The sequence below is a fragment of the Cibotium barometz genome, chromosome 42, assembly GCF_041138505.1.
Source record: "Cibotium barometz isolate CiBa-2024 chromosome 42, ASM4113850v1, whole genome shotgun sequence".
Classification (NCBI taxonomy): domain Eukaryota; kingdom Viridiplantae; phylum Streptophyta; class Polypodiopsida; order Cyatheales; family Cibotiaceae; genus Cibotium; species Cibotium barometz.
The window spans coordinates 46,490,450-46,515,359 of record NC_141087.1 but is presented as its reverse complement, the minus strand read 5'-3'; the positions used below and the strand labels follow the sequence as shown (position 1 = coordinate 46,515,359).

General features: G+C 46.3%; 1 protein-coding gene across 4 annotated transcripts in view; it reads right to left on the bottom strand.

Moving 5' to 3' along the window:
* Window positions 1-24,910, bottom strand: part of LOC147614546 (extra-large guanine nucleotide-binding protein 3-like) — a 62,606-nt gene that overhangs the window by 9,802 nt on the left and 27,894 nt on the right. For 3 of the 4 annotated variants that reach the window (XM_086781093.1, XM_086781094.1, XM_086781095.1), the window contains 3 exons: window positions 17,590-17,775; window positions 11,240-11,525; window positions 5,967-6,217 (listed from right to left, as the gene is read on the bottom strand). In XM_086781093.1, the coding sequence (XP_086637219.1) occupies window positions 5,967-6,217; window positions 11,240-11,525; window positions 17,590-17,775 (723 nt within the window). The remainder of the gene's footprint in view (window positions 1-5,966; window positions 6,218-11,239; window positions 11,526-17,589; window positions 17,776-24,910) is intronic. The other variant, XM_086781096.1, reaches the window with a different exon arrangement.

Genomic DNA, 24,910 nt, shown 5'->3' with positions numbered 1-24,910 from the left:
TAATCCTCCTCTTTATGCATTGTTGAAGTCCATATTCCAAGGTTGCGTACTCAGCTTTATTGCTGGTCTGTACCTGCAGCTTGATTCCCTCTTTCAATACCTCTTTGCCTTCTGGATCCAACAAAACAATGCCTCCACCTGCCATTCCTGAGCTCCTCTTGAAAGCCCCATCAAAGAACAAAGTATAAGCATTTGCCAACCCTACTTCTGGGTCTTTCCATCTGGTCACTTTCTTCTCTGCTATTGTTTCCTCCTTCAGTACCACAGGGTTCTGCCTATATGTCAAGATGTCAGCCAATGTAGCTCTGGTGTTGTCCTCCACCATACAGGTAAACTGAACTTCCTGCAACTCTTCCAACCATTTGGATAACCTCTTGGAAGGGATATCAGATTGGATAAGATGAGAAAGAAGGGAATAATGAGTCAGAATGGTGAATGGCTTAGGGAGAAAATAGGTCCAGAATCATCTAAGGGCAAAAATAATAGCTACCATGACTTGCTCTGCCTCTGTATATTGAGTTTTAGTTCTGCTAGCAAAGTACATAGGTCTCATATATGAATGCTCTTTCCCTTGTTGCAATAACATTGCACTGATAGCATCCTCACCCACACTTGGGTTGTGTGGTCAAGAGTAGAGTAGCTCCTCCGAAAGCCAGCCTATCCTGAGGCTGTGCATCCTTGGCTCTCAACAAATGAACTGAGATCCGCCTCTAGAACTGATCCATAGAGTTTGGCCAATGTGTGGCCAATCATGATCGTTCTGAATTATTAGGATCAAGTGGATCTCCGGCTTTGAGAATGGGGGTGATGGTGTTGGTGGACCAAGAGGGTGGAAATCCTTCACAAAGGGCTCTATTGAACATGTAGGCTAGTAGGAGCGCCAGGGTATCATCGGCATGCGAGATGTACTCAGCTCATGATCTTGGGCTCACCCATTGCATAGTCTACGAATGGCCTTGAGGACCATGCCCTTTGTGAAGGTGGCGGTGGTGGGGCAGGGGTTTGCTGGTGGGGGTAGGGGTAGGGGTGGCTGATGGGGGATATGATAGAGGGAGCATGCATAGGAGTGCCATGTGTCTGGGCAGGTGATAGGTGTGGGAGGGCGATGTTCTCGGAGTTTCCTCCATGCCTCTTTGCAGTTCGGCCCTAAGAAAAGTCGGTATAACTCATCCTCTTTCCGAGCATAGAACTCCCATTTCTTGCATCAGTGAGCCGTTGAGAAATCCGTTGCGCTTGGCGCTTTGTGATTTGCCCAATCCGTACCTCATGCTTAAGATGGGAGCGTGTGGCCCGACATTCGTCATCATACCAACAGTTCTGGGGCATGGAACCACAAGGTGGCTTGGCAGTAGACAGGCGCGTGCAGATGAAAGAAGCCGTGGCGGATGTGTGGAGTATGGTGGTGAGTTGTGTTGTGAGGGTGGATAGGGGGACATTAGGTTCCACATCCGGGAGTTGGCGGTAGATGTGGTTGGAGTAAACAAGGTAAAGCTCGTGATCAAAGAGGACCTGAGTGTAATGTGAGATGGGGGGAGGTGGTGGAGGGACGGGTGGTGTGCAGGTAAGAGTGAAAGAGAGGTAGGCATGGTCAGCTTCAAAAGGGGGTGGCGGAATGGAGAAGTCGGGGATAAGGTGTGCCAAAGCCGGAGATCCCATAAGGTAGTCCACAATGCTAGTACCTCCTGAGCACGAGGGAAGGAGGTGAGGGCGTCGGAGGAGGGCCATCGGGACATCCCGTTATAGATAACGAGACCATGTGCAGCTCCCAGCTCTAAGAAATATCTCTCGGACAATGTGACCTCCTCACGGTCCTGTGATGATCGTTGCAGCCCTCTGTCAGTGACGTCCAGCTCCTGTAGTCTGATAGGGTCGTCTAGATCGAGTAGTGGGACCTGCAGTCTTCCCGTCCTGGCGTTGAAATCCCCCAGTAGGAGTACTTCCCCCAATTGTGAGAACTCCATGATATCCTCATAATATGGTAAGTACGGTGACTGGCCATGCTGTGCGGCGTAAGGGGAGTGGCGTGGTGCAAAATAACACACAGCAATGTGGATGACTCTGTCACTGCTAAGCTGTAGCTCACCCAAAGATATCGTGCATCCTCGTCCTTCCGGACGATGCTGAGAATCTGTCAGAGATGGGATCTAAAAAGGACAGCTCCCCCCCCAGAGCCACGTACTCCTCCTGATGTGCGGGTCTCACCTCGAAAAGCTGACTCCCACTCATACCCAACTACGTATGGTAAGCCCCCCATTGCAGTTCCATACTACCTACCCCAAGTGTTTGGTCTCATAGACCCTGCGTACCTATTTGGTACGGCGCTCAGTGATAATGACTCTACCATCTCTATAGATAGCCCACTTGCCTGCTCTGCGGGCCTCATGAACAGTCACTATCGCCTCACGTCGGTGTGCCACCTGTACTGGAGTGAGATCATCTCCCATGTACACCTGTGTGCCCTTGAGGGCAGCCCACCTGTCTAAGAAGGCATGTCTGCTGGTGGCATCAGGGAATCTAATGATGAGGGGTCGCTCTCATGTCATTTCCTTTCCTACCCTCCATGTGTCTGCAAAGGGGGGGGGCAATCCCATCCACTCCTAGCATCTGGCAAAGTGTCATGGCATCCTCCTTTGGGGAAGCCCCCGCCTGTAGCCCCCGTACTCGCACACGGAGGGCCCTATCCTCCCGAGGTTTCTCCTCCTCGAGAGTCTCATGTATGATGCTCTACGGGGGTTTGTGCTTCTTCACCACCTCCACCCAATCTTTCTTCGTGGTCTGCAGTTCTTCCCGCAGCTTATCACTCGCAGCTTTCAACTGCTCCAAGTCAGTCCTTAAACCCTCCTGAATATTCAGTTCCCCTTCCTCCACTGTGTGGTCCTTGACCGTAGCCTTTAGGGCTTCCATTTCTGCCCGGAGTTCCCCTATCATTGGGGCAGCTTCTGGCATTCCTGTTTGTTGCAGCTGGGTCTCTTTCAACATCTGAATCACCTCTTCTTGGTGGTTCACTTGGGCTGTCAGTTCTTCAATCCTGTTGTTCTTTCCTTGTATCTCCTTGCCGAGGCCTTCCAACTGTTTTTCATGTTGGTTCAGAACCCTGTCCAGCACCTTCTTTTGTTCACCCACTAATTTCTTGGTGTTGTCCTCCATTGTCTTGATGTATGCCTCCAGCTCCTGTAGGTTCATTGTGTTATTTCCCCTAGTTGCTGCCTTGGGGACCTGAGCAAGGGCGGGTGGGAAAAAGGGAGGCGGACACGCAGTGTGCAGGGAAGCACGGCTGCGTGCGCCTGGAAGGCGGACACGCAGTGTACGGGTGGGAAAAGGGAAGGCCTGGCAAGCAGCGGAGGCAAAGGGGAAGCGCACCTGTGTGCGCCTGTGTACAGCACGGAAGCAGGGGCGCAGGGCGGACACGCAGTATTTCTGGCAGCGCAAGTATAGCGCGAGCAGGTCAACACAGCAACGCAGTACAACAGGGGTGTGCAGTGTAAGCAGGGCAGCTTGGGCGGGGTGGGTACGAAGGGCAGCGCAAACAGCACGAGAGCAACAATGCGCAGTGCGAGCAGCGAAGGGGGGAGAGAGAGAGAGAGAGAGAGAGAGAGAGAGAGAGAAATGAAATGAAATGTTATATTAACGTCTTCAAAAGGCCAAAGTGACCTATGAGACCAAAGTTACAACCATGTGACATCGGATACACTATCTGGAAAAGAAAAGAAAGAACTGAAGGTAAGTATCTAGCCCTACAATACATCAGTAGGGGAGCATCCGGAAGTAGCAACTAGGGAGAAATGAAATGAAATGAAATGATATATTAACGTCTTCAGAAGGCCAAAATGACCTATGAGACCAAAAAGGTTACAACAATTGGTGGATCTGATACAATGTCTGTGTAAGAAAAGCAAAAAACAACTAAACAACTAACTGAAACTGAAACAACTACGAGGAAAAGTACGGTACTAGGAGCTCCTAATGGATAACATCTGGGAGGAAAACTCCAGCAACAAAGGTAAGCATCATACACATCACTATCCAAAGATGTCTCTCATCAGTCGATAGCAGATATCCTCAATGTCCTCCATGGTGAGTACTCTAACTGGACGTCTCCCATGCTGTGCTAGTATGGTCCTGATCCTCTGTTGTAGTCTCCGCCGATGCCAAGATGGGCCTCTCATCTTGGGGCGCCTGGACCACCCCAGCTCTATAGCCCGATCAATCAGTGTACCTCTAGTGCGGCTATACTCTGGGGCTAGCTACAATGCCTGCTGGCCTGACTGCTCAATCTCTGGTCGAAAGAAGTCTGTAATCTGCCTCTGTAGGTGTCTCTCCCTCTCTAATCCCCTCCCTCTCAAGAGACCCTCTCTATGTCTACGCAACTCCAGCAAGTACAATCCGAGGCATCTCTGGTCCTGGTATCTCATGACTCTAGAAAGTGGTCCGAAACCCTCTCTAAACAGGCAGTGAAAACGGCCTCGTATCTCATAATATACTGGACAGTGACATATGACCGATCTCCCATGCTGTAACCGGCGGATAGCTCTCTCTAGCATCGAGGTGGTAAAGAAAGTAGAGGTGGTAGGGCGGGATTCCTGTGGCTGTGGTATGGGTGGCTGCTGAGGGATATGGTAGAGGCTCTTTGCATATGTGTGCCATGTGTGTGGATCCTCAATCGGGGTAAAAGAGCGAGGCTCTCTCATCCTGCGCCATGCAGTGGCTGCATCTCTGCTCATGAGTAGGTGGTATATATCCCAGTACTGTGCCTCCTCATATGCACGCCTCTTACGGCGTGTGAGGATCCTCATCTGTCGGCTCGCCTGTCTCTGTGTAATGGTCCCGAGTGCTCTCTGGGCACGGAGGTGTCTATATAGCTCTCTGCACTCATCATCATACCACCGATTTTGGGGCATGCTCCCAGATCTATCTGTGTGTGCAATGTGTGTATGATCGGGGAAGCTGCGGGTGGCGGCCGTATGTAGTAGAGATGACACCTGGGTGGTGAGTGTGTCTAGAGGTGACAGGGGATCCATCTGGAATAGCTCGTCATATACATGATGCTCATGTATGTCTGCCTAGTCATGGGTGAAGTAGAAAGTTGTATGTGATGCCTGTGTGGGCTATGTGGGTGCTGGTGTGGAGCTCGCCAGTGACAGTAAGAGGTACGTGTGATCCGCACCAATAGGACAGGGGGGGATGGTGAAAGATGTCACTGCCTGTGTGGTCTCCATGGACCCCATGATGTAGTCCACTGTGCTACCCCCCCTGATCGTGGAAAGCATGTCAGTGCTCCTGAATCCTGCCACTATCTCATCCCGTTATAAATAATGAGAGGGTGTCACGCTCCCAGCTCAAGTAAGTGATGACCATATCTGGTGTTATCCGGCCCCATGTCCTCTGACACCCTGCAAGCTCCCATGTCCTCCACCTCTAGTGTGTGCATCACCTCGGGATGCTCGAAATCATAAATGTTGCATTGTCGGCTCTGTGTCCGTGCATTGAAGTCCCCCATAAGGAGGACTTCCCCCAGGTTGGAGTAGTGTATGATCTCATCTGAAAGGGTTGCATATGGTGACTCTCCCAATGGCCCTGTGTCCTCCTCCTCACCTCTACTCTCATCCTCTGCTGTCATGGCATATCTTGATCCTCTAGGAGAGAAGTAGCATAGAGCAATGTATAACACCCTGTCTGCTGAGAGCTGCAGTCTAATCCACATGTATCTGGCCTCCTGGTCACGAAAATCTAGAACTTTAAAATCTGATCTAGGTACATGAGCAAGAAAGAGAGATTAACATCTACAAAAGACCTCAGGGTCTATGAGACAGTGTGTTACAATAAATCCATGAAGTAACTATATTATGGGATGAGAGAGAGAGAGAGAGAGAGAGAGAGAGTCTATTAAAGACCCAATGGGCCTATGAGATCAAAGTGATACAATAATGTCCATGAGAGAGACAGAGAGAGAGAGAGAGAGGACGTACCCTATCTAAGAAGAATTCGGCAACATCAGGCAGCATATGCAGCTCTGCCTTTCGGAAGAAGGTTGCTTGAATTGCAGAGTCAGTCCACATGTTTGCAACAACAGGGGCATACTCCCATGTGGCAGTTGGAAAAAAGGCATCCAAATTCCCAGTTACCATGATCTGTAAAAGCCAATCTGCATCATCTCTTAGCCTTGAATCCATTGAATATGTGTTTTCCTCCAGAGATGACTCTGTGCCTTCAAAATCTCCTGCAAGACAACTAAGGATGGCTGTAATTCTAGCTACAGAGTTAAAGATGTAACAAATTGACCAAGGGCTTCAATTAGGGTTAAAATAAGGTCTAGAATATTTCAAGTAGTTTCCTAGCCAAAAATGCAAAAATGCCGTTTCTTTCCAGTTGCCATTTTGGTTTCATTTTGAAATCCTAATCTCATCACATGTGAGGCATGTGATAAGTGAAATACCACATAGCTTGGCATCTCAATAAACTCCTCCTTAATCAACATGAGAAGCAAGGAGTATGGTGTGCCATTTGCCAAACACGAGGTCATACTCCACAAGAGTGTTCCAAAAGAAGATATTGCACCTTCTGTGCCAAAAGTGGCCATGAAGACAAGGACTGCTACTATCTCGAAGGTGTCCGCCAACTTCACCAACAACAAAAGCAACGTGCGCCAGCCCAAGCAACTGTTCACCACACTACAACTTATGCTCCTTCAACGTTTACCACCAATCTACCACTCCTTCAACACAAAACTCACTCCTTCCTACTCGCACCACCCACACCACCACCATCATACCTTCCACTTCTCATCCCTGTTCCACCTACTCTCCCCACTGCTTTAGCTGTCGCCCCTGCACCAGCTGCTCCTACATTGCCACCTCGTCCACCAGCTACCCGTAACCGTCCAATCCTCTGTTACAGGTGTGGCCATTACCAAAGTCGTTCCCTTCCAAAAGGAACACCTCCTTGCCGGCACTGTCCAGAAGCCAAGGATCACCAAACCCGTGACTGCCCCAAGCAAAGGGCATCCACCTCCACCGACTTCACGTTTCCTACCCCACCTGCTGCCCATCTAATCGCAGTAGAGAATGAAGCATCAAACACCCTGACCATACCCTCTTCTTCCTCGGGTATAACCCCTTCACCACTCTCCTCAACACAACCTGAGCACCTCAACCCACTGCAGCTGTCACCCATGCCCAATTCAAGGCCATGGGGGGAATAGAGCCATTAGTTGAAGAGCAAGGGGAAAGCTATTCATCCATTCCTCACAACTTGGTGGATCACACATTTCTAGAAGCCTTCAAAGAGCTACTAGATGCTTTCCCGATGGTGGATACACCTATGCCAATTGTCCCACTTCTGCCCCCGGCACAAAATCATCAACTTTCTCAATGGGGACTCTTCTTCAAGAAACTCAAGCTGGGGTGTCAATCTACCAATTGCTGGGAATCAACCACATGGCTAGGCAACAACTGGGTTTACTTCTCAACTAAATGGAGAGAGATGCCTCAACAAAATCTCATAGTGGTGGGCAAAGGCAAGACAAAGGTAAGCAGATTGCAAGGTGCATGGGAGTTCGTTCATCCAGTGCCTCCCTCACAGATTACCGAAGTCATCGGTTCACTGTGCAGTGTGCAAATTAATGGCACCTCTTTGCCTAGCACAATAGTAGATGGTGGATCAGGTGTCAACTTGATGCCTGAATCTACACTCCGTGCAGTGGGACTTCAGATCACTCGTCCAGCCAACTTATGTGTCCGCATGGTGGACCAGCATGAAGTGACACCCCTTGGGTTGGTGGAAGGGGTCACCGTACAAATTCAGGATACCACCTTTTTACTTGATTTCGTGGTTATCAGGCTTCCAACAGTCAAATGTTCTTACTTCTTACCCATTGGCATACTTTGGTTAAGAGGTACAGGTGTGCTGCATGGTTGGGGGAGAGATAAGTTATACCTTCCTCAGAAGCAGGGCTCCAAGGAATTCCAGTTGGAGGAGGGACTAGAGCAAGGCGTGCAAGGGGCTACAGTGACATCCACATTGTCCATACCAACACTAACTAGATCTGAAGAAGGCATAGTTCCTTACAGAGAGGATTCACAACTATTGGATTGGTTGGACGCTGCCCAGGAGCTCACATGCTACATGGTGGAAATTTTCGAGCTTAATCCTATTGTAGATGTTTTTATGTTTCACATTTCTGGCTGTACACCTCATGATGGTGGAGATTGGATGCTGAGTTCACGTTTCATCTTCACCGAGGCAAAGTATAGGCCACCTTCTTCTCCACTTATAGCCTTTTTTCATCTACATTGTGACCCATGGTTGTTGGTGCTTATGGTTGTATGGTGGATGTCCTGTTAGATATCTTCATTGGGATCCTGGTGAGTGGAAATGCTTATGGTTGTATGGTGGATGTCCTGTTAGATATCTTCATTGGGATCCTGGTGAGTGGAAATGGATTGATGCAGCCAATTTTATGAAAAGTAAGCCTTTTTTCATCTACATTGTCCGTAATGCTAGGCTCCTTCTACTTGGGCAGATTCAAAGGACTCCTACTCTCAGGCCACACTGGGAATGCTATAACATCACCCCATTGATTTGAAAGAGATTTGGCACAGACTTTGGCACTCATAAAGGAGGAGCCAGATCTCCCACTACTTTTGGTTATTCTTACATGGTGACCTTCCCACTAATCAATGGAGGGCTATTTTTGGAGTAGACCCCACCTGCCCCAGATGCCAAGTAGCTTCTGAGATAGTGCAACATTGTATATGGGGCTGTAGAGAAACTCAGAGGATTTGGGACTCTATAGCTCAGCTTATGTGCAGATTGAGGAAAGATTCATCTACATTGTCCGTAATGCTAGGCTCCTTCTACTTGGGCAGATTCAAAGGACTCCTACTCTCAGGCCACACTGGGAATGCTATAACATCACCCCATTGATTTGAAAGAGATTTGGCACAGACTTTGGCACTCATAAAGGAGGAGCCAGATCTCCCACTACTTTTGGTTATTCTTACATGGTGACCTTCCCACTAATCAATGGAGGGCTATTTTTGGAGTAGACCCCGCCTGCCCCAGATGCCAAGTAGCTTCTGAGATAGTGCAACATTGTATATGGGGCTGTAGAGAAACTCAGAGGATTTGGGACTCTATAGCTCAGCTTATGTGCAGATTGAGGAAAGAGACCATTTATGTTACTTGGGGCGCTATTGCTTGGCTCACTCAGTCTAGTCCACAAATGTTTTTTGAGGGCAAGGATCTGGACACCGCCATAATGATATGCAGAGATGTGGCTCAATGGTACATGCTATAGGATGTTCCTCATTTCCAATATAGACCACCTATGCAGAGGATTGATACTACTTGGGCGCTCATTGTCAGTATCACTGGTTGGCAGATTTGGAAGGCCAGATGCACAGAGGCTATTGAGGGCACTCAGATACACGACACTCACTGCATTTGTACTATTTAAGGAGATATTATTCACACTCTTATGGCCACATGAGCTCGTATACAGAGACCTTCTAGATCTTCGCATGCAAAGCGCACTGTTTTCATGAGGGAGTGTGATCAAGGGATCTTTTTCTCAACGACCCCCGCAGGACTCTCTTGGCACCTTTGTTGCCCCATATTAGTTGAGATCACCCTACATTTTGGGATGAGGTTTTGTTTTGTTCCGGCTTCCAGCCATGATTTAATAAGGTTTATTCATACGTAATAGAAGTCTCCTTTTTGCAAAAAATATTTAAAAAAAATCATTTATATTTATTGTTCACTATTGGTGGAGGCTAAGCCACAGAAACGTCCTTTCTTTAAGCCAACATTGATATGTTTCTGAAAACTGTGCATCGAGGAGATCAATGATGGCTTAACTCAGGAAAGGGGATGCCTCTGAGTCAAAATGGGTAATGAAATCCCCAAGGTATGATTTGGCTGCGCATCCTGAATGACCCTTTACCTGCCTTATATAGGAGTTTTAATAGCAAGTCCTATTCAGGTCGGCCAGCCCTTTTCGAGCCCTAAAAAGTCATCAAAATGTCATACAATGTGTTCATATTGTGCCCAATACTTGTCCCAACCATTGGTGCCTATCTTGGTCACATATGTCAAAACTTCTCCAAACTGCCCATGCATCCTCTAACTTTGCCTCTAAGGTGGCTGCAAGGAATAATTATATCTACATGGCACTGATTAAGGTGTGCATGTGACATCTATTCATCGAGGGATTGTAGTGAACCAGTGGGAATGGGTCTTTGGAGTAAGCCCCTTACAATGCTCTCATATTCAGAGTCCATCTAGCATTGTTTATGGGACTGCAGACAGGCCATGATTGTTTGGGCTTATATTTCTTTCTTGCTTAGTATATTGTCCCTCTTAATTGGTTGTATCACTTGGGGATCTGTTGCATGGCTTAGTTTGGACGGTAAGTTTTCTATGAGAGCTTTGACTCTTCTCTAGCTATCAAGGTTCATGGTCATTCTATTGAATTTTTCCATATGGATGTAGTTCTAGTCTTTGTTTTCAGGACATGTCATGTTCTTATTTTTTCAGGACATGACATGTTCTTATGGATACTCGTTGGGAGAAAGTGGCCAGCATCAAAACTTGGCACATCTAGAGAGCCAGATGCACAAAGGCCATGGGCACAACTCAGATCCTACCTTATCAGGATGCGACCATTTGGTCCAGGATATATGCCAAGACGAAGAGCTTCCTTAGTTAATGGAAAACTGTCCATTCTTTTCTGAGCCTATTACCTTAATGTTTCCAGTCACCCATGTGGTTTATTCATGCTATGTTGTTGTATTGATTCATGAGACTTGGCTCTTGTATTGTTTCTATCATACTTAATAGAAGTCCCTTTCATGAAAACAATTTTTTTTTAAAAACTTTTCTCTAGGCTCTTGGGAAAATCACTTGGATATGTTGGGCCTCCAGTTGTCCTTGCAGCTGTTAGGAAAACCTTCTGCAGATCGTTCCCTTCCTCTTATGGGTGCTTGGCACACATGGGGTTTTGACTCTTCAGAACCTGCCCTATCAACTATCTTCACTCACCTTTAGGAAACCCCTCGTATATGAAACATAAAAAAGGGGGTGTCCCCCATACAATGCAAAAAGAAGAGGGTATCACTGTGTCTACACATTTTAGGCATAAATAGAGCCCTACTATGAGTATAAAGGCTGTTTATCCACTTCATAAAAATAGCAGAGTCTGAATGCATGCATCATATTACAACTGAAGATAAAAATAAGTTACCCTCGTTGAATAACCCATCTGATGTAGCTGTGAGAGATCCTTCCTTTTGTGCTCTGGTTGGCATACTTTTACGTGCTTTTTGTGTCCCTTCTTCCAATTCAGCAGATAGTTTGCATTTTTGAGCTAGTGTATCTCGATACAGCCGTCCTGCCAGCTTCTCTTCTTCAAAATGCTCCCGTCCTTCTAGGAGAATGCCTATATATTTGTAAATATTTTTTTGTATCATCAATTTCATATCTTCAAGCTCTTTTTTCGTGAAACCATCCTCTTTAAAAAGATATTTGGCCTGCTCACATGGTGCCACAAACAATATGAATTCAATGCAATCATGTCACCCTAGATAAAAACTTTGTAAGCTCTAAATAACAGAATGAAACCATGATAAAAAAACTTAGGTAAAGTAGAGTACTCTTGAGAACAAGAACATAAAACCACAATTGAAGATTGATATAATCCACCCTAATCCTAGCATAGCATAAAGATAAGGTGGATTCCCCTATTGTAGTCATTCATTCAGGCTACCTATCATGGTTGTCATACTATGCTGCAACCGTGTGGAATAAGTCTAGGTAGAAAATTTGAAGCAACTAATTTTCAACTATTCACTGATGCAAGTAAACAATAACTGCTCTGTTGAGATATTGAGATCAACTAGTGTGGATATGTATGACACACAAGGATGATAAATCCGCACTTACGCCACTGGCATGTGTTGGTGAGATTATGTGATATGCCGCCAATGGTTTATAGACTGTGCGACAATCACTTTGGTTCACTAGATATATGGCATAGTTATAGTGCAAACTCATCTAGTCGGGTTCACACTATGGACCGACTTTGTATGTTTTAGTAGTAGTACCTGACCTACCAAGGAAAAATCCCAGGCTGCCCCTACTCTTCCAGATTGCTCTAAGACTAGAAATATGTGCTCATACATTTGCATTGGGCACATAGGCCAATCCCTCCTGGAAGCACACTGGTAGATGAAAATGTGCATTGGAGTAGGGCATTTGATATGCCATTGGCTGTGGCTGAGCCAAGAAAAGCTTATTTTTTTAGTACGAAAAGAAATTTGCAAGGTGGGAGATGTCATATCAATTGAAGGTAAACCATTGTCGTTTCCACAAGCACAAAGACAATGGCAGTTGGGACGGCTGATTAAGTGCAGTAGAGAGAGCTAGATCTGCACCACCCTCCCGCGCAGGCTGTTCACAAACCTGCGCCATCCCCCCGTCCCTTTCGCGCTGCCCCCGCCTCTCCCCTCTTTGCCCTTCCACCTGCTTGTGCCCTCATCCCCCCTCCCCTTTTCTGCGTGTTGCCCCCCATGGGTTTTTTTCCTTCTTTTCCGCTCCCTGCCCCTTGTCCTCTTGGCTTTCCACCAGCCCCCCTCCCTCCCCTTCTCCTGCGCTCTGCCCCCTTGGCGTTTTTTATTTTTTCTCTGCTTCTGCACCTTTCAGGCTCCAGCCTTTCTTCCCCCCCACCGCCTCCATGTTTTTTTGTTCTCCGCCAATTTTCCGCTTCCTCCTTTGCCTTCGTTTCATCTCAACCCCTCCTTCAAGTCTCGTTGCAGCCCTTCGCTTCGCCTTCTCCTAGCCTTTGCTTGCCTTCCCATTCGGTGCTTCTCCTCCACAAGTTTTTGCTCACAGGCAATCTTCATTTCGGCAAGTTTCGGCAACTTCTAGTCTTCGAACCCCCAAGAGGCCACCATCCCTTGCCTACCCTTTTCAAAAGCAGACCTCCAGCTCCTTGCCTCGACAATCGCATCCTTGGAGGCCTCCACTTTGGTGAGCAAGATTGTTGGTAGCCGCCCGACACGCGGACAGCTCAAGGATCTCTTAGAGGCTAGCCTCCTCAACGTGCCTGGAAAGATTATTCATATTCATCCTTTGGGGTATGGCTACTACCAAGTGAAGTTTGACTCGCCAGCCGCTTAAGATAAAGTCAGGCCATAGTTGTTTCTCGTACGCGTACGAACCTGTTCGTACGTACGAGTCGTACGGTACGATACCGTACGAATTTGTACGAATTCGTACGGTACGAGTTAGTCCCCCCCCCCCCCAAATTTTTTTTCCTTGAAAAAAAAATTCCAAATGCTAAAAAAAAATAGAAACCCTGCTTTACGAAGATCCCAAATGCTCGCAATACTTCGCAACTTTCGTATCCACTCAGTATTCCATATGGGGTTGTGGAGAGACCTAAAAAATCTGGCGAGGTAGACTGGTAGTGTACACTTGATTGGTAGGATGAGAGAATCTTGCTACATCACTTGGGGATCCCTGGTATAGGTAGGCTAGACAATTAGATTCTCAAGTTATGCACGAGGGAGAACATTTGGACATGGCCATTTTGATCTAGAGAGGAGTCCCTAAACTTATCACCCTAGATGCACTCCTCGTATTTGTGCAAGGACGGTCCCTTAGTCATAAACGCTACACTGGGAGACCTTTGGTATTGCATTACCCATCCAGGTTCTTTTTTGGAGACAATCGGGAGATCCAACCGGGAGAGACACATATCCATGTACTGGTTTCTCAAGCACTGTAGACTCCTCCCCTCCCAACCTTCCCTCACATTCAAGCTTGAAGCTCCATAGCTTGTAAGTGTAAAAAATAAAAACCGTATTTTATCGTACCGTATCCCAAAATTTCATATCGTACCGAATATTCCCGTACGGTATCGTATTTTCGTACCGTGACAACTATGAGTCAGGCAACTGAGCCCCATCACACTACGTACTGCCCAAACCTTGTTTGCAGGGTGGCAACACGGCTTCGACCCGGCATCCAACCCATTGGCTGACGTTTCAAGCTTTCCCGTCACAATCTGCTTCCCAGGCCTTAGAAAGGAATACCTTCCTCTTCTCCCAGTGATAGGCCACCTGCTATCAGAAAAGTGATGGAATCCCCTGTTGGAAATAAGTGCTCACTAGGAGTACTTTTAGTCTTGGTCATCTCAGTGTATGCCACGTGGCACTCAGGGATTTATCCCATATGCACTCATGCTCAGCTCTTGTACTTTCCCCTATATATTCAAGGGGTCACATCAATGGAATTATCTCAGTTTGCTTCATCCCTCTTGCACTTTTCCCATGTTCTAGTTTTGTGTGATACCATGCTAGATTTCTAACATGGTATCAGAGCCATGTAGATTCCTCTTCTCCTCAGCCCTTTAGTCTAGATCTAGCCATAGATTTTCTCTAGGTCTAGCTTCCTTTTTAGCTTTGCCCCATCGGGGGTCTTAGATCCAGCTCTAGCTACTCTCCTCTCCTATTCTTTGAGGTGTTGCTGATCTGCCACAAGCTGCCCTCAACATGATCTGCTGCAGCAGCCCGCTATGGTGTCGCCCTTCTCTATACTGCTGCAACAGGCCGCTCTCCTGTTCTACAACGAGTCTTCTGCTGCTGCTGAATCTGCTCGACATCTCCATCTCCTATTCGACACGACTCTACTGCCCTGATGTCGCCCATATTTTCTGCAGTCGACAGTCCCTGATCCCGCCATGGAGCTACTTCTCTGCTTCGAAATAATTCTGGTGCTGCCTTGCCCCATTATTTTTCAGCCCCTGCTGCAAGCTCCTTCGCAGCTCCAAGCCCCAGCTTCCCTGCCTGTGTGGCCGCGTCGACTTCGCCAAGCTCAATCAGAGGGCTCTCCTCTTCGTCTCTCTTCTGTGCCGAGTGCCACCGCTTCTGTTCAGCAAGCAGGCCGACCTGCTCTCTTTCCCTAGGGTCGTCTCCATTTTCTTCATTATGCTACAGCAGCAGGCCGCTTCTGTCGACACCTTTCTTGCTGCTGGTGCTGCAACTCTCAAGGCTGCGCACCTCTTGTTTTCAGTATGGGCAGCCCCCATTCTCTGTTCAAGACATATTCTCTACTGGCTGCTCCACTCCTATATCAAAACAAGGTATGAGTTGGTGCTCCTTTGCTTCTGACAGGCCCGTATGCCTCTCTCTCTGCAGCAACATTTCCTCTAAGAAATCTCTGTTTGCAGCTGCCTTTCTCTCGGGTTACCCCCTGGATAGCATGTCTGTGACATGGGCTTGAAAGGTGGAAGACCTGAGGTAAAAACTAAAATGGATTATCCTTTGTATGCTGCAATATTTTCAATTGTATTTTACTCTTAAAAATTAATTTTCAGAACTGAATTTTATCTTGTAAGAGAACAGACACTGCCCATCAAAATAGGGGTAAGACCTTCTCATTTCTGATGCTGTCTCTCATTTATTTATCTTTGGCATCTCTTCTTGGGTACTCTGCCCTTGCTCTCTGCATAAAAAGACCTTTTTTTTATCTCTCCTACTTTGGTCACCACATGATGTAGACCAAAGAGGACCCTGTTCTGGACTTACCTTCCCATCTCTCTCATATTTGTCTATGCTTTCATGCTATCTACCACCATTGATCACCAATGATGTAGATCATGGGGTAATGTCATGTCTACATGGACTTATCTTTGTCCCTATCCAAGAGGCACCCCTGCATTACTCACTCTAGCAGGAGGATTGACCTTGAGGAGGGATTATCTATCAAGGTCCATCTCTCTGTCTATCTACAGTCAGTCAGTCTCTCTGTCTATGTGTCTATCTTGTGTGATCTTACAGTCATATATCTCTGACACTCTGTCTATCAGTCTATATGCCTATCTTTTGTGGATTAGTTACCCACATGTCCTTGGCATTTTGTCTATGTCCCCATTTATCTTCTATTTGTCAGTCTCTCTCATGTCTATCTAAAAGTCTCCCTCTCTGTGGGACCACTCTACTGGCTGATTGTCTCTCTCTCTCTCTCTCTCTATGATCCACTCTTGTCCCTACCCTTGTGGACCCATATGAGGATATCACTTGAGGAGAGGTGTCTCAGGATCTTTTGTCTCTCATGTCTTGTCTCTCAGTCTATCAGTCTTTATGTCTGTCTTCTAGTCTTGTCCATCTTGTCTTCTAGCTTGTCTCTCAATCCTTGTCTAGTCTCTCTGTCTTGGTCTTATCTTTTGTCATGTCATAGTCTTGTCTTTTTTCTCCTAGTGTCCACTTAAGGAGGGTGTTGGAAATAAGTGCTCACTAGGAGTACTTTTAGTCTTGGTCATCTCAGTGTATGCCACGTGGCACTCAGGGATTTATCCCATATGCACTCATGCTCAGCTCTTGTACTTTCCCCTATATATTCAAGGGGTCACATCAATGGAATTATCTCAGTTTGCTTCATCCCTCTTGCACTTTTCCCATGCTCTAGTTTTGTGTGATACCATGCTAGATTTCTAACATCCCCCCCCCCCCCCCCCCCCCCCCCCCCCCCCCCACCGCCACTTGAGTTCTTGCTCGGGTGGCCAAGATTCCATCCCTTCACATCTACATAGCCTCTCAAGAGACAGTGCTGCGCTCATATCTCTTCCTTGCCTCCGGGGAGCCCCATTCTACAGAGAGTAGAGTATTCTAGCCGCCCAAGCTAATGCTTCATATTCAAGCAGATGGGGCATCTCGCTAGAGCTTGTCCTCATCAGCAGTCCAAGAGACCACCCCCAGAGGTCCCCCCTCACGGTCCTAGCTCAAATCCTCTTTAGGGGGCTAGGAGGAAAGCTGGCCCTCAGGCAGAAGAGCACCAAGATATGGCCACGGCCAACGCTGATGCTAGCTGAGCGGCACCACCGAGCACGTGAGGCTGGCAGAGCACAGGAGGATACGGTTTCATTAGAGAACCGTTTTCAGCATTTAATGCAGCAACCATCGACCGTGATGCCCCCGCCCTGCGAATTTCATCAATCTGAGAAGCAGTTTGAAGGTAAAAATGAGGGATGATCAAACCAGCTAAAATATGGGACAAAAGTAGATCTAGTTATTGCACATGCTTCAATCCACAAAAAAGTGTAAAGCAATATGGTGTTGCCGCTCTATTTCCAGTAACATTAGATACTACAAGAATTTCATGAACGGCTATATTGCCATATTCCCCCATTTTGTAATGAGACTGGCACACCATGCAACATGTGTTTCACTTATGGAATGACAAGTAAGAGCAGCTATTTACTTTCTCTGTCTCACTAAGCAGTTCTTTATATACTACAATTTTGTATGGCAAGTGTCTAATGCAATAAATTAGTAATGCTTGTTTCATCACAATTTTGTATGGCAAGACTTGTATCAACAGACTTTCAAAATTGAACTTTTGCATGCAATTTGAATTGAAATACTTTGTTAACATCGGTTGCAGCAAACATGTAGGCATATGTTCTCAAGAAAAATGTCACTCATGGTTAGAATGCATAAACTCTCCACGTGATCTGCAATGAGCAATGCATTTGTATACAATACACATCAAGGAAAGAGTAAGAAGATAAGAATAGATCCAACTCTTAGTTACCTGCTTAAATATGGTGCTTGTACCTGACCCTTCATAACCAAGCAGTAAAATTTTGTAGTTATTTCTCCTTTGCAAATGGTCACAAACTGCTTTGACAGAGGAGTGATCAGTACGGTGCCCACTTATTCGCTTGTAAGGCATTGGCATTGGCATTCGAAAAAAGGGATAGAGAAACCGTGATGGTGCCTAACAATGGCAATGCGTCAGGCTCTAGTAGATAACTGTATAACATAACTTTTATAAATAAATCACACCCAAAATATGAAGATTCTTTGATAATTTTTCAACTGAAAACGTAATGATAGCAAAAGGAAGGTGCACAAAAAGTAATGATAGCCTGCTGTAATTTCTTCCACTACAATCCCCTATCTAGGACATATGCCAGCTTCCACATTTCCTCTTCATAGTTTGGGACCCATTTTCACATGGTATTAGAGCGTAGCCTTAGGTGCATGAAACTCTCAGCCTGGAGATTTTCTCTGTAGTAGCACTCCTTATCTCTACTTTCATACTTTGCAATCTTGCCTATGACAGTAGCTAGTCATTTTGCATGGGAGACTGACAATTTCTTGGCCCATTTCTCAGCGTCCTTATTTTTTTCCCCCAAAAGAAGATTCTTCGCAATAGTCATAAAAGAGAAACTCCCACAGAAAACACAAACTACAAAACTAGCACCGCAGGGGGAGCCTGCTGTGTACAGCCTCCAAAGAGGTAAAAAGAAAAAACAAGAGGGGGCGCCCCCACCAGCTGGCCACTCACGGAGGGGGGACTCCCCCACTGGCTGGCCACTCTCAGAGGGAGACTACATCAGGGGAGGGGGAGAAAAAAAGCCAAACAGGGGCCTGTAATACCAGGAGGTCCATCGCCCTCTCTATACTTAGGAAGAGGCCAAGACTCTGCCCGGCGCCGCTACATATGCTATTAGTCCCCTATAAGGCATGTACACTCTCACCAATCTAAATGCTAGGGCTCCTCATTTGTGACCTTGTGGGTGCAAAATTGTGGAAGTACAATGAGAAGTGAGGCACAAGACTCTAGAGCCACTAAGGGTGCCCACACTAGACTGTCCCTGGCTGGACCATCCCAGCCGGAGCCTCATCCAGCAATGGATCTCTTGAAGTGCACCACCAACGGATACAAGAGAGGTGTACGCACTGGCATTGAAGGCATCACATTGTCATCCCGATGGACATCTGCCAAAGATAGGAGATGCTACCAACTCCACCGCTTCAAAGGAACCATTAAAATGATTCCTCAGCTCATTCTTGGGATTATCCTTTTCCATTTAGTCTTGTTCATTGATTCTTCTCATTCATTGAGTCATGTAATCACTGTGTTATTCCATTGTGAGTAGCATTTTTGTGATGCTTGCCTGAGGATCAGAGCCCCAGAAAAAGTCCATAGTAGGTGTGAATTTGAGGAGAAATAGCTATAGGTAGTCCTTGAATCTTTGTAATATGAGGTTTGATGGAAGATGAAAGGACGTATGTGGAAAGTGATGAGAATGAGTTATGATTGATGATGCACATGGTAATGATACATGATCATATGCATCTAGTACCCCCATGGTAAACTTGTCCACTTGGCAGCAAAGGTATATTGGGGGTGTGAGTCTAAGAGGGGATGGCTTTAGATGATCATAGGATGCTCATGATGTGAGGATGTTGGGAGATGTGTGAATCTATGTGAGATGGTGTTAGAGATGTCCTATGGTTGATCATACACATAGTGATGATGCATTGCCATGTGCATCCAGTATCCATGCATAGGGTACTTGTCCAGTTGGCATTAGGGAGAGGTGTCATCAATTAGAGAGAGCCCAAGAGGAGTATGAGTAGAAAGTGGTAGTTTGTTTAGTTAGTTCCTAACTGGGAGTGCATGCAGGAGAGGAGGAAAACCGACGGGCGAAATGGGGAAATGGGGGATGATCATCAAGCTGGAACAGAGGTGAATTGGACAGTAGATACCTGTGTCAGAATATGTGAGAGAAGCTACAGGAGGAACGAGTGAATGGGATGACCAGGGAGCTGGATACATGGTTCAATTGGAAGAACAGGTGACTGAGTCAGAGAATGTGTGAGAAGGTGAAGGACTTGATCATCTTGGACCTTGGGATCAAAGGCCACAGCAAAGTGGACTGAGCAGGTAAGGAGCCAATCGGGGTTGGGCACACCTTAGGACCTTTGACAGTGGCTCTGTTGGAACTTGGCTTTCTCCTCAACTTCCATGGTGATTGAAGTTTGTCTCAGCTAAGAATTTGTGGCTTCTTGCTGGGAGTTCATCATTGGATGCTTCTACCTTTATGATTTCAGAGAATTGTTCAAAATTAGGTGTGTGTCAATTGTCATTGCTTTCATCTTTTTCATGAAGGTCAATATAAAAAAACTGTTTCTAAAGCTGTCAATAACAGAGTATCATTTGGGTGTCTAAAGCATGTTGTATCTGAGGGCTCAATGTTTGCGCAGATGGCGATTTATTGTACAGAAGTAGTACCTTTTAGGATTTATTTGTCTCATGCCATGACCCCTTTGTGAGCCCAGTCCAAGACATGTAAGGCACGAGCTATGTAGGTCAGTCTCCCAACCTTAGAGTGTCAGGTCAGTCCTCTTAACCCACTGTGGAGAATTCAGCAAGTGTTCATCATTCAGATGCATATAGATGTCAGCCATAGCAGTAGATGCATTATACGCATTTAGTTGCATAGCATGTAGATGGGGCCAGCCCTAAGGCCCAGCCCCAAGGCAGCCCCCAAAGTGTGGGCTAGCCTTGAAAGGGGTAGACAACCCCTAGCCTTGCATATAGGCTCAGCCGACCAGCCTTTGGCAGGCTGTGGAGCAGTCGGCCAGACCCCTTGAGGTCTTGGGCCCCAATCGGCCAGGATTGGCAGCCACCCAACCACTCTACAGGCAGCCGACTAAACATTTAATGTTAGTCGTGAGCAATTGGCAGCCGACTAGTGTTTCATGCTAGTGATGAAACATTTGATGCAGCCAACTGACATTTAATGTCAGTCGTGGACATTTTCTACCAGCCGACTGGGCACCCTGATGCTATCATCAAAAGTCAAGCATGTGTGCCTAGGCTCTTGCCTGTGCATACTTACAGCCCTACTTGTGCTCTCAGCCCAAGGCAAAGAAGCTCACTCTCTTCAAGAGTATTCAGCACACCTTCCCTCAGTCTCGAGCCAGTGTATTTCTCTCAAAGATAGCTTCAAAGTAGCCTAAATCTTATGCACAGTTATGCCCAACGTTCGGTCGCTTGTCCTTGCGTTTGGCGGTCAGTCAATCAGTTTGTCCGCTCAGTCTTGTGGACACAGTTCAGCTTGTATACTCCAAAAGAAAAAATAAAGAAAATACTCCTGCTTGCAAGGGGGGGGGAGGGGGCCTTCAATGGGTAATTCGGGACCCCATCTAGAGTCCTCTCTACTATATCTCTGTATGTTGTTTTAAAGGATTGCTAAAGACTCACTAAACTCAAGTTTAAAGAAAGGCTTTGTTGTTTCACACGGTCCTAGCTCGGCGCATGCTACATTGGTATCAAAGCTTGGGATGTGATTCAACCATGCAACCTAGGGTGAGGGCATCCAGTGGATGGTAAAGCTGAGATCGGGAAAAACCACTCACCCATCCACAATGGCATCAAGCTCCAAAGACATCACTAAAGAAGAAGAACCACTCAAAGAAACGCTTCCGCATAAAGAAGACGAAGACAACCAAAGCTAAAAGAGCAGATACAGCAACTCTAGATTCAACTCGAAAGAGTGCAAATGGAAAAAAAACTGACAGAATTACAGGCAACCTTGGCCCAACAGGAGACACCTAAAGAACAAAGTTCCTCAATGGAACAATGGTGTCAATGGATGACTGAAAAGGAAGAGCGAGCCTGTGAAGCAAGACTGGCCGAACAATTGGCAGAGAACAATGGTGTCGATGGATCTGAAAAGGAAGAGCGAGACCGTGAAGCACTGAAAAGGAAGAGCGAGACCGTGAAGCAAGACTGGCCGAACAACTGGCAGAGAACAATGGTGTCAATGGATGACTGAAAAGGAAGAGCGAGACCGTGAAGCAAGACTGGCTGAACAACTGAAAGAGAAAGCCAAACCATTCGAAGAAACGCTTCCGCAAAAGAAGACGAAGACAAAAATTGGCAGAATTACAGGCAACCTTGACGGTTGACCCAACAAGAGACACCTAAAGAACAAAGTTCCTCAATGGAACAATGGTGTCGATGGATGACTGAAAAGAGAGCGAGACCGTGAAGCAATACTGGCCGAACAACTGGCAGAGAACAATGGTGTCGATGGATGATTGAAAAGGAAGAGCGGGTCCGTGAAGCAAGACTGGCCGAACAACTGGTAAAGAAAGTCAAACAAAAGGCCAAACAAGAGCGATTGCAGGCGGAGCTCGAAGCGAAGGCAAACCACGAGCGATTACATGCGGAGCTCGAAGCGAAGGCAAACCACGAGCGACAAGCCCGAGAAGACTCGAGGAACCAGTTCCAACAGACACTTCGGACTCTAGTAACTTCTTTCCACCCTTCTCAATCCTCCACAACCCCAGGCATAGCCTCGACAACATTTATCCGTGCCTCACCGAACTTCACCAAGTACGACGGCAAGTTCGACCATTTGGTTGTGACTCAGATAAAGTCCATCTAGCGGCTCCACACCTCACGGCTGATGCAGTTACTTGGTGGCAACATTGGTCCCATTTGCACACAGATTGATTGCTACACGGGCTTACCGGACTATGATTGGGTGTTCTGGCTCACTCTAACCCTCCTTGAAACACATCCAAAAAGAGATTACCTGGTGAACCGCAAATATCATAAGGATGGCCGAGCTCGTAACCCTTGAGGTCTCCAAGCTCTACAACTCCTTGAGAAGCAATTCCACCGCGTCTCCCTTTAGGGTTGATGTGGAAGGTTTGGGACCCTCCTTGACTTTGGTTGGCGCTGAGGCTACAAGTTTGAGACTCATGAGCATTGTTGATGATGATGAGGTTAGAGTCTCTTGTGGAGTGGTTGTCGATGACGAGGCCTTTGAGTATGTGGTTGTCTTTTTTAGTGAGGTTTGTCGATGAAGATGCATAGGCTTCGGGGTCTTTCCTTTGATTTCCTTGTTAGAGATAGATGATTGGGCTCTGGGAACTTCTTCAAGAATAAATGTTGATTGTGAGGTCTTGGCATCGAACTTTGTAGATGAGGATGGGATTGAAGGAGTAGATGCTTTATCGGAGTTGGTCGTTGACGCAGATGGTAGGTCATTGTGTAGAGGGGCTTTTGTGGAAGAGGCTTGTATCCTTTTGCGTTCAGCATCATAGATATCCATTTAAGTTGGATCCTTTTCCTTGCAATATGGTATTGTCAACTTATTGTCGTTGACCATCATGATGACTCTATCGCTAGCAAAGCACAGTGGTGCTTAGGTAGCAACAATCCATTTATGCCCCAAGATCAAATCTGCTTCCAACACATACTCAACCACAAAAAACTTCCAAGTGAGGGGGTTAGTTTCAATATACATTGTATATTCAAAGTACCCCAAACATGGCATGTTCAATTCTTGTGTAAAGGTAATCCTTTCAGAATGTGCCGTGAGTGTTGGTTGATCTAACAAATCCCATAGCTCGAGGGTCATGAGATTGTGTTCTCGTGTTGGATAAAGCTGTGCTTGAGTTGTAGTGATTTTATTTGAAATTTCCAATCCCACCAAAATCCTAGGGATCTTCTCAGTAAGATATGTTGGAAGTTCCAGCTCTTGCAAGGTCTCTTCCTCCCATAATAGCAGTTGTACATTGCCTGTAAGAGTGTTCAATGCGACTATTTGCATGGATTCATCTAGTGAATACAACGATTCACTTATCCAAGTTCCGCCAAGGACGACATCATACTCAAGGGAATCTAGGGTAACATGGAATGTAAATTCCATATCGCCATCGATTATTTGAGTAGTGTAGCTAAAGTAACCTGGAACTTCAATGTTTTATCCATTGGCTCCTCTTACAAGACTATTGCTTGTAGCAATGAGTTTAGGTTGTCCCAATGACACCCAAGTGTCTATTGTCACGATGTTATGACTAGCTCGAGGGATAATCAATGCACGTTTGCACTTAACAGCATTGCCTATAGGGAAATCCAATCATACCATGATAGAATCTTCCAAAGGAACCATGGGTGTTTCGGTTATTGTTTCGGCTTCAGATCCCGTTTCTATTTCATACTCCCATTCACTTTCATCCTCATTTTGGCTTTCAAGTTTTTCAAGAGTACCCAATGCGTACACTGGCACACTTGGCCCTCGGACAATTCTTAATGAGGGCTGTTTGGAAACTTGTGAATCCTCACAGTCCTGTTTTATGGAGTTCGTTATGTCCTTGTATAACTCAGGTTGAGCCATTAAAGGTGCAAGTGCGAATGTGATTCTGGCTTTATCATGAGAGAAGAGCAATCCTCCGAATGAAGTTTTGAGAGACTGTTTTAATCTTATAAGAGAATTATCAAATTCCTCACGTGCTTTCTATCACATGCACTCTGCACTCAGTGCATGGTGACAAACTGGCTCATCATCAGTAGTGCAACATTTGTACATTATTAGAACCCAGTAGGATGATATTTGTCGTACGCCGTGATCCCATTGTACATCCTCAATCCAGGATAAGTCAGGCACGAGCTAGTCAGTCAAGTCCCTTAACTCACTTGGAGAGAATCATTCATGCATGTAGAGTCAGTAGAAGCCTTAGGGTTTGCATTAGAAAGCATGCATTCATATGCTTGTACATCATTTAGAACATCCCAGAAGCCTTAGGGAATTTACTAGGATTTATCTGGTATTTTTTCCATATTTTATGGTATTTATTTAGCATTTAATGTCATTTATAAATATAAACTTTATTAAATAAATGACCTACCAACTTGACCAACCCCTAGTTAGTATAAATAGGCTTGCATAGGGCTTAGACATTCATTCAATCTTCAGAAGCTAGGCGCCTCCATCCTCAGCCTTAGGAGCATCCACGCCTTCAGCCCTAGACTGATCCAGCCCTATTGGAGCTTTTGCGTTTGCTTCTCCAGCCAAGTGGTCTTGCGTTTTGCTTCCAATCAGCATCTACAGTTTAACGCAGCAGTCCAACAGCATCAGCAGTCCAACACAGCAGTCCAAGCACACTACAGTCCTTGCAGAGCTAGGCGCAGCCATTCAGGACATAGGCGCCTGCATTCGGCACCTTTTCAGGCCCCAGTTCAGCAGGCATCTCTGCGTTTTCTGCATATAACATAGCCAGCAGGTGTTCAGTTCAGTCCAGCCCTGCGTTTGCAGTTCTAC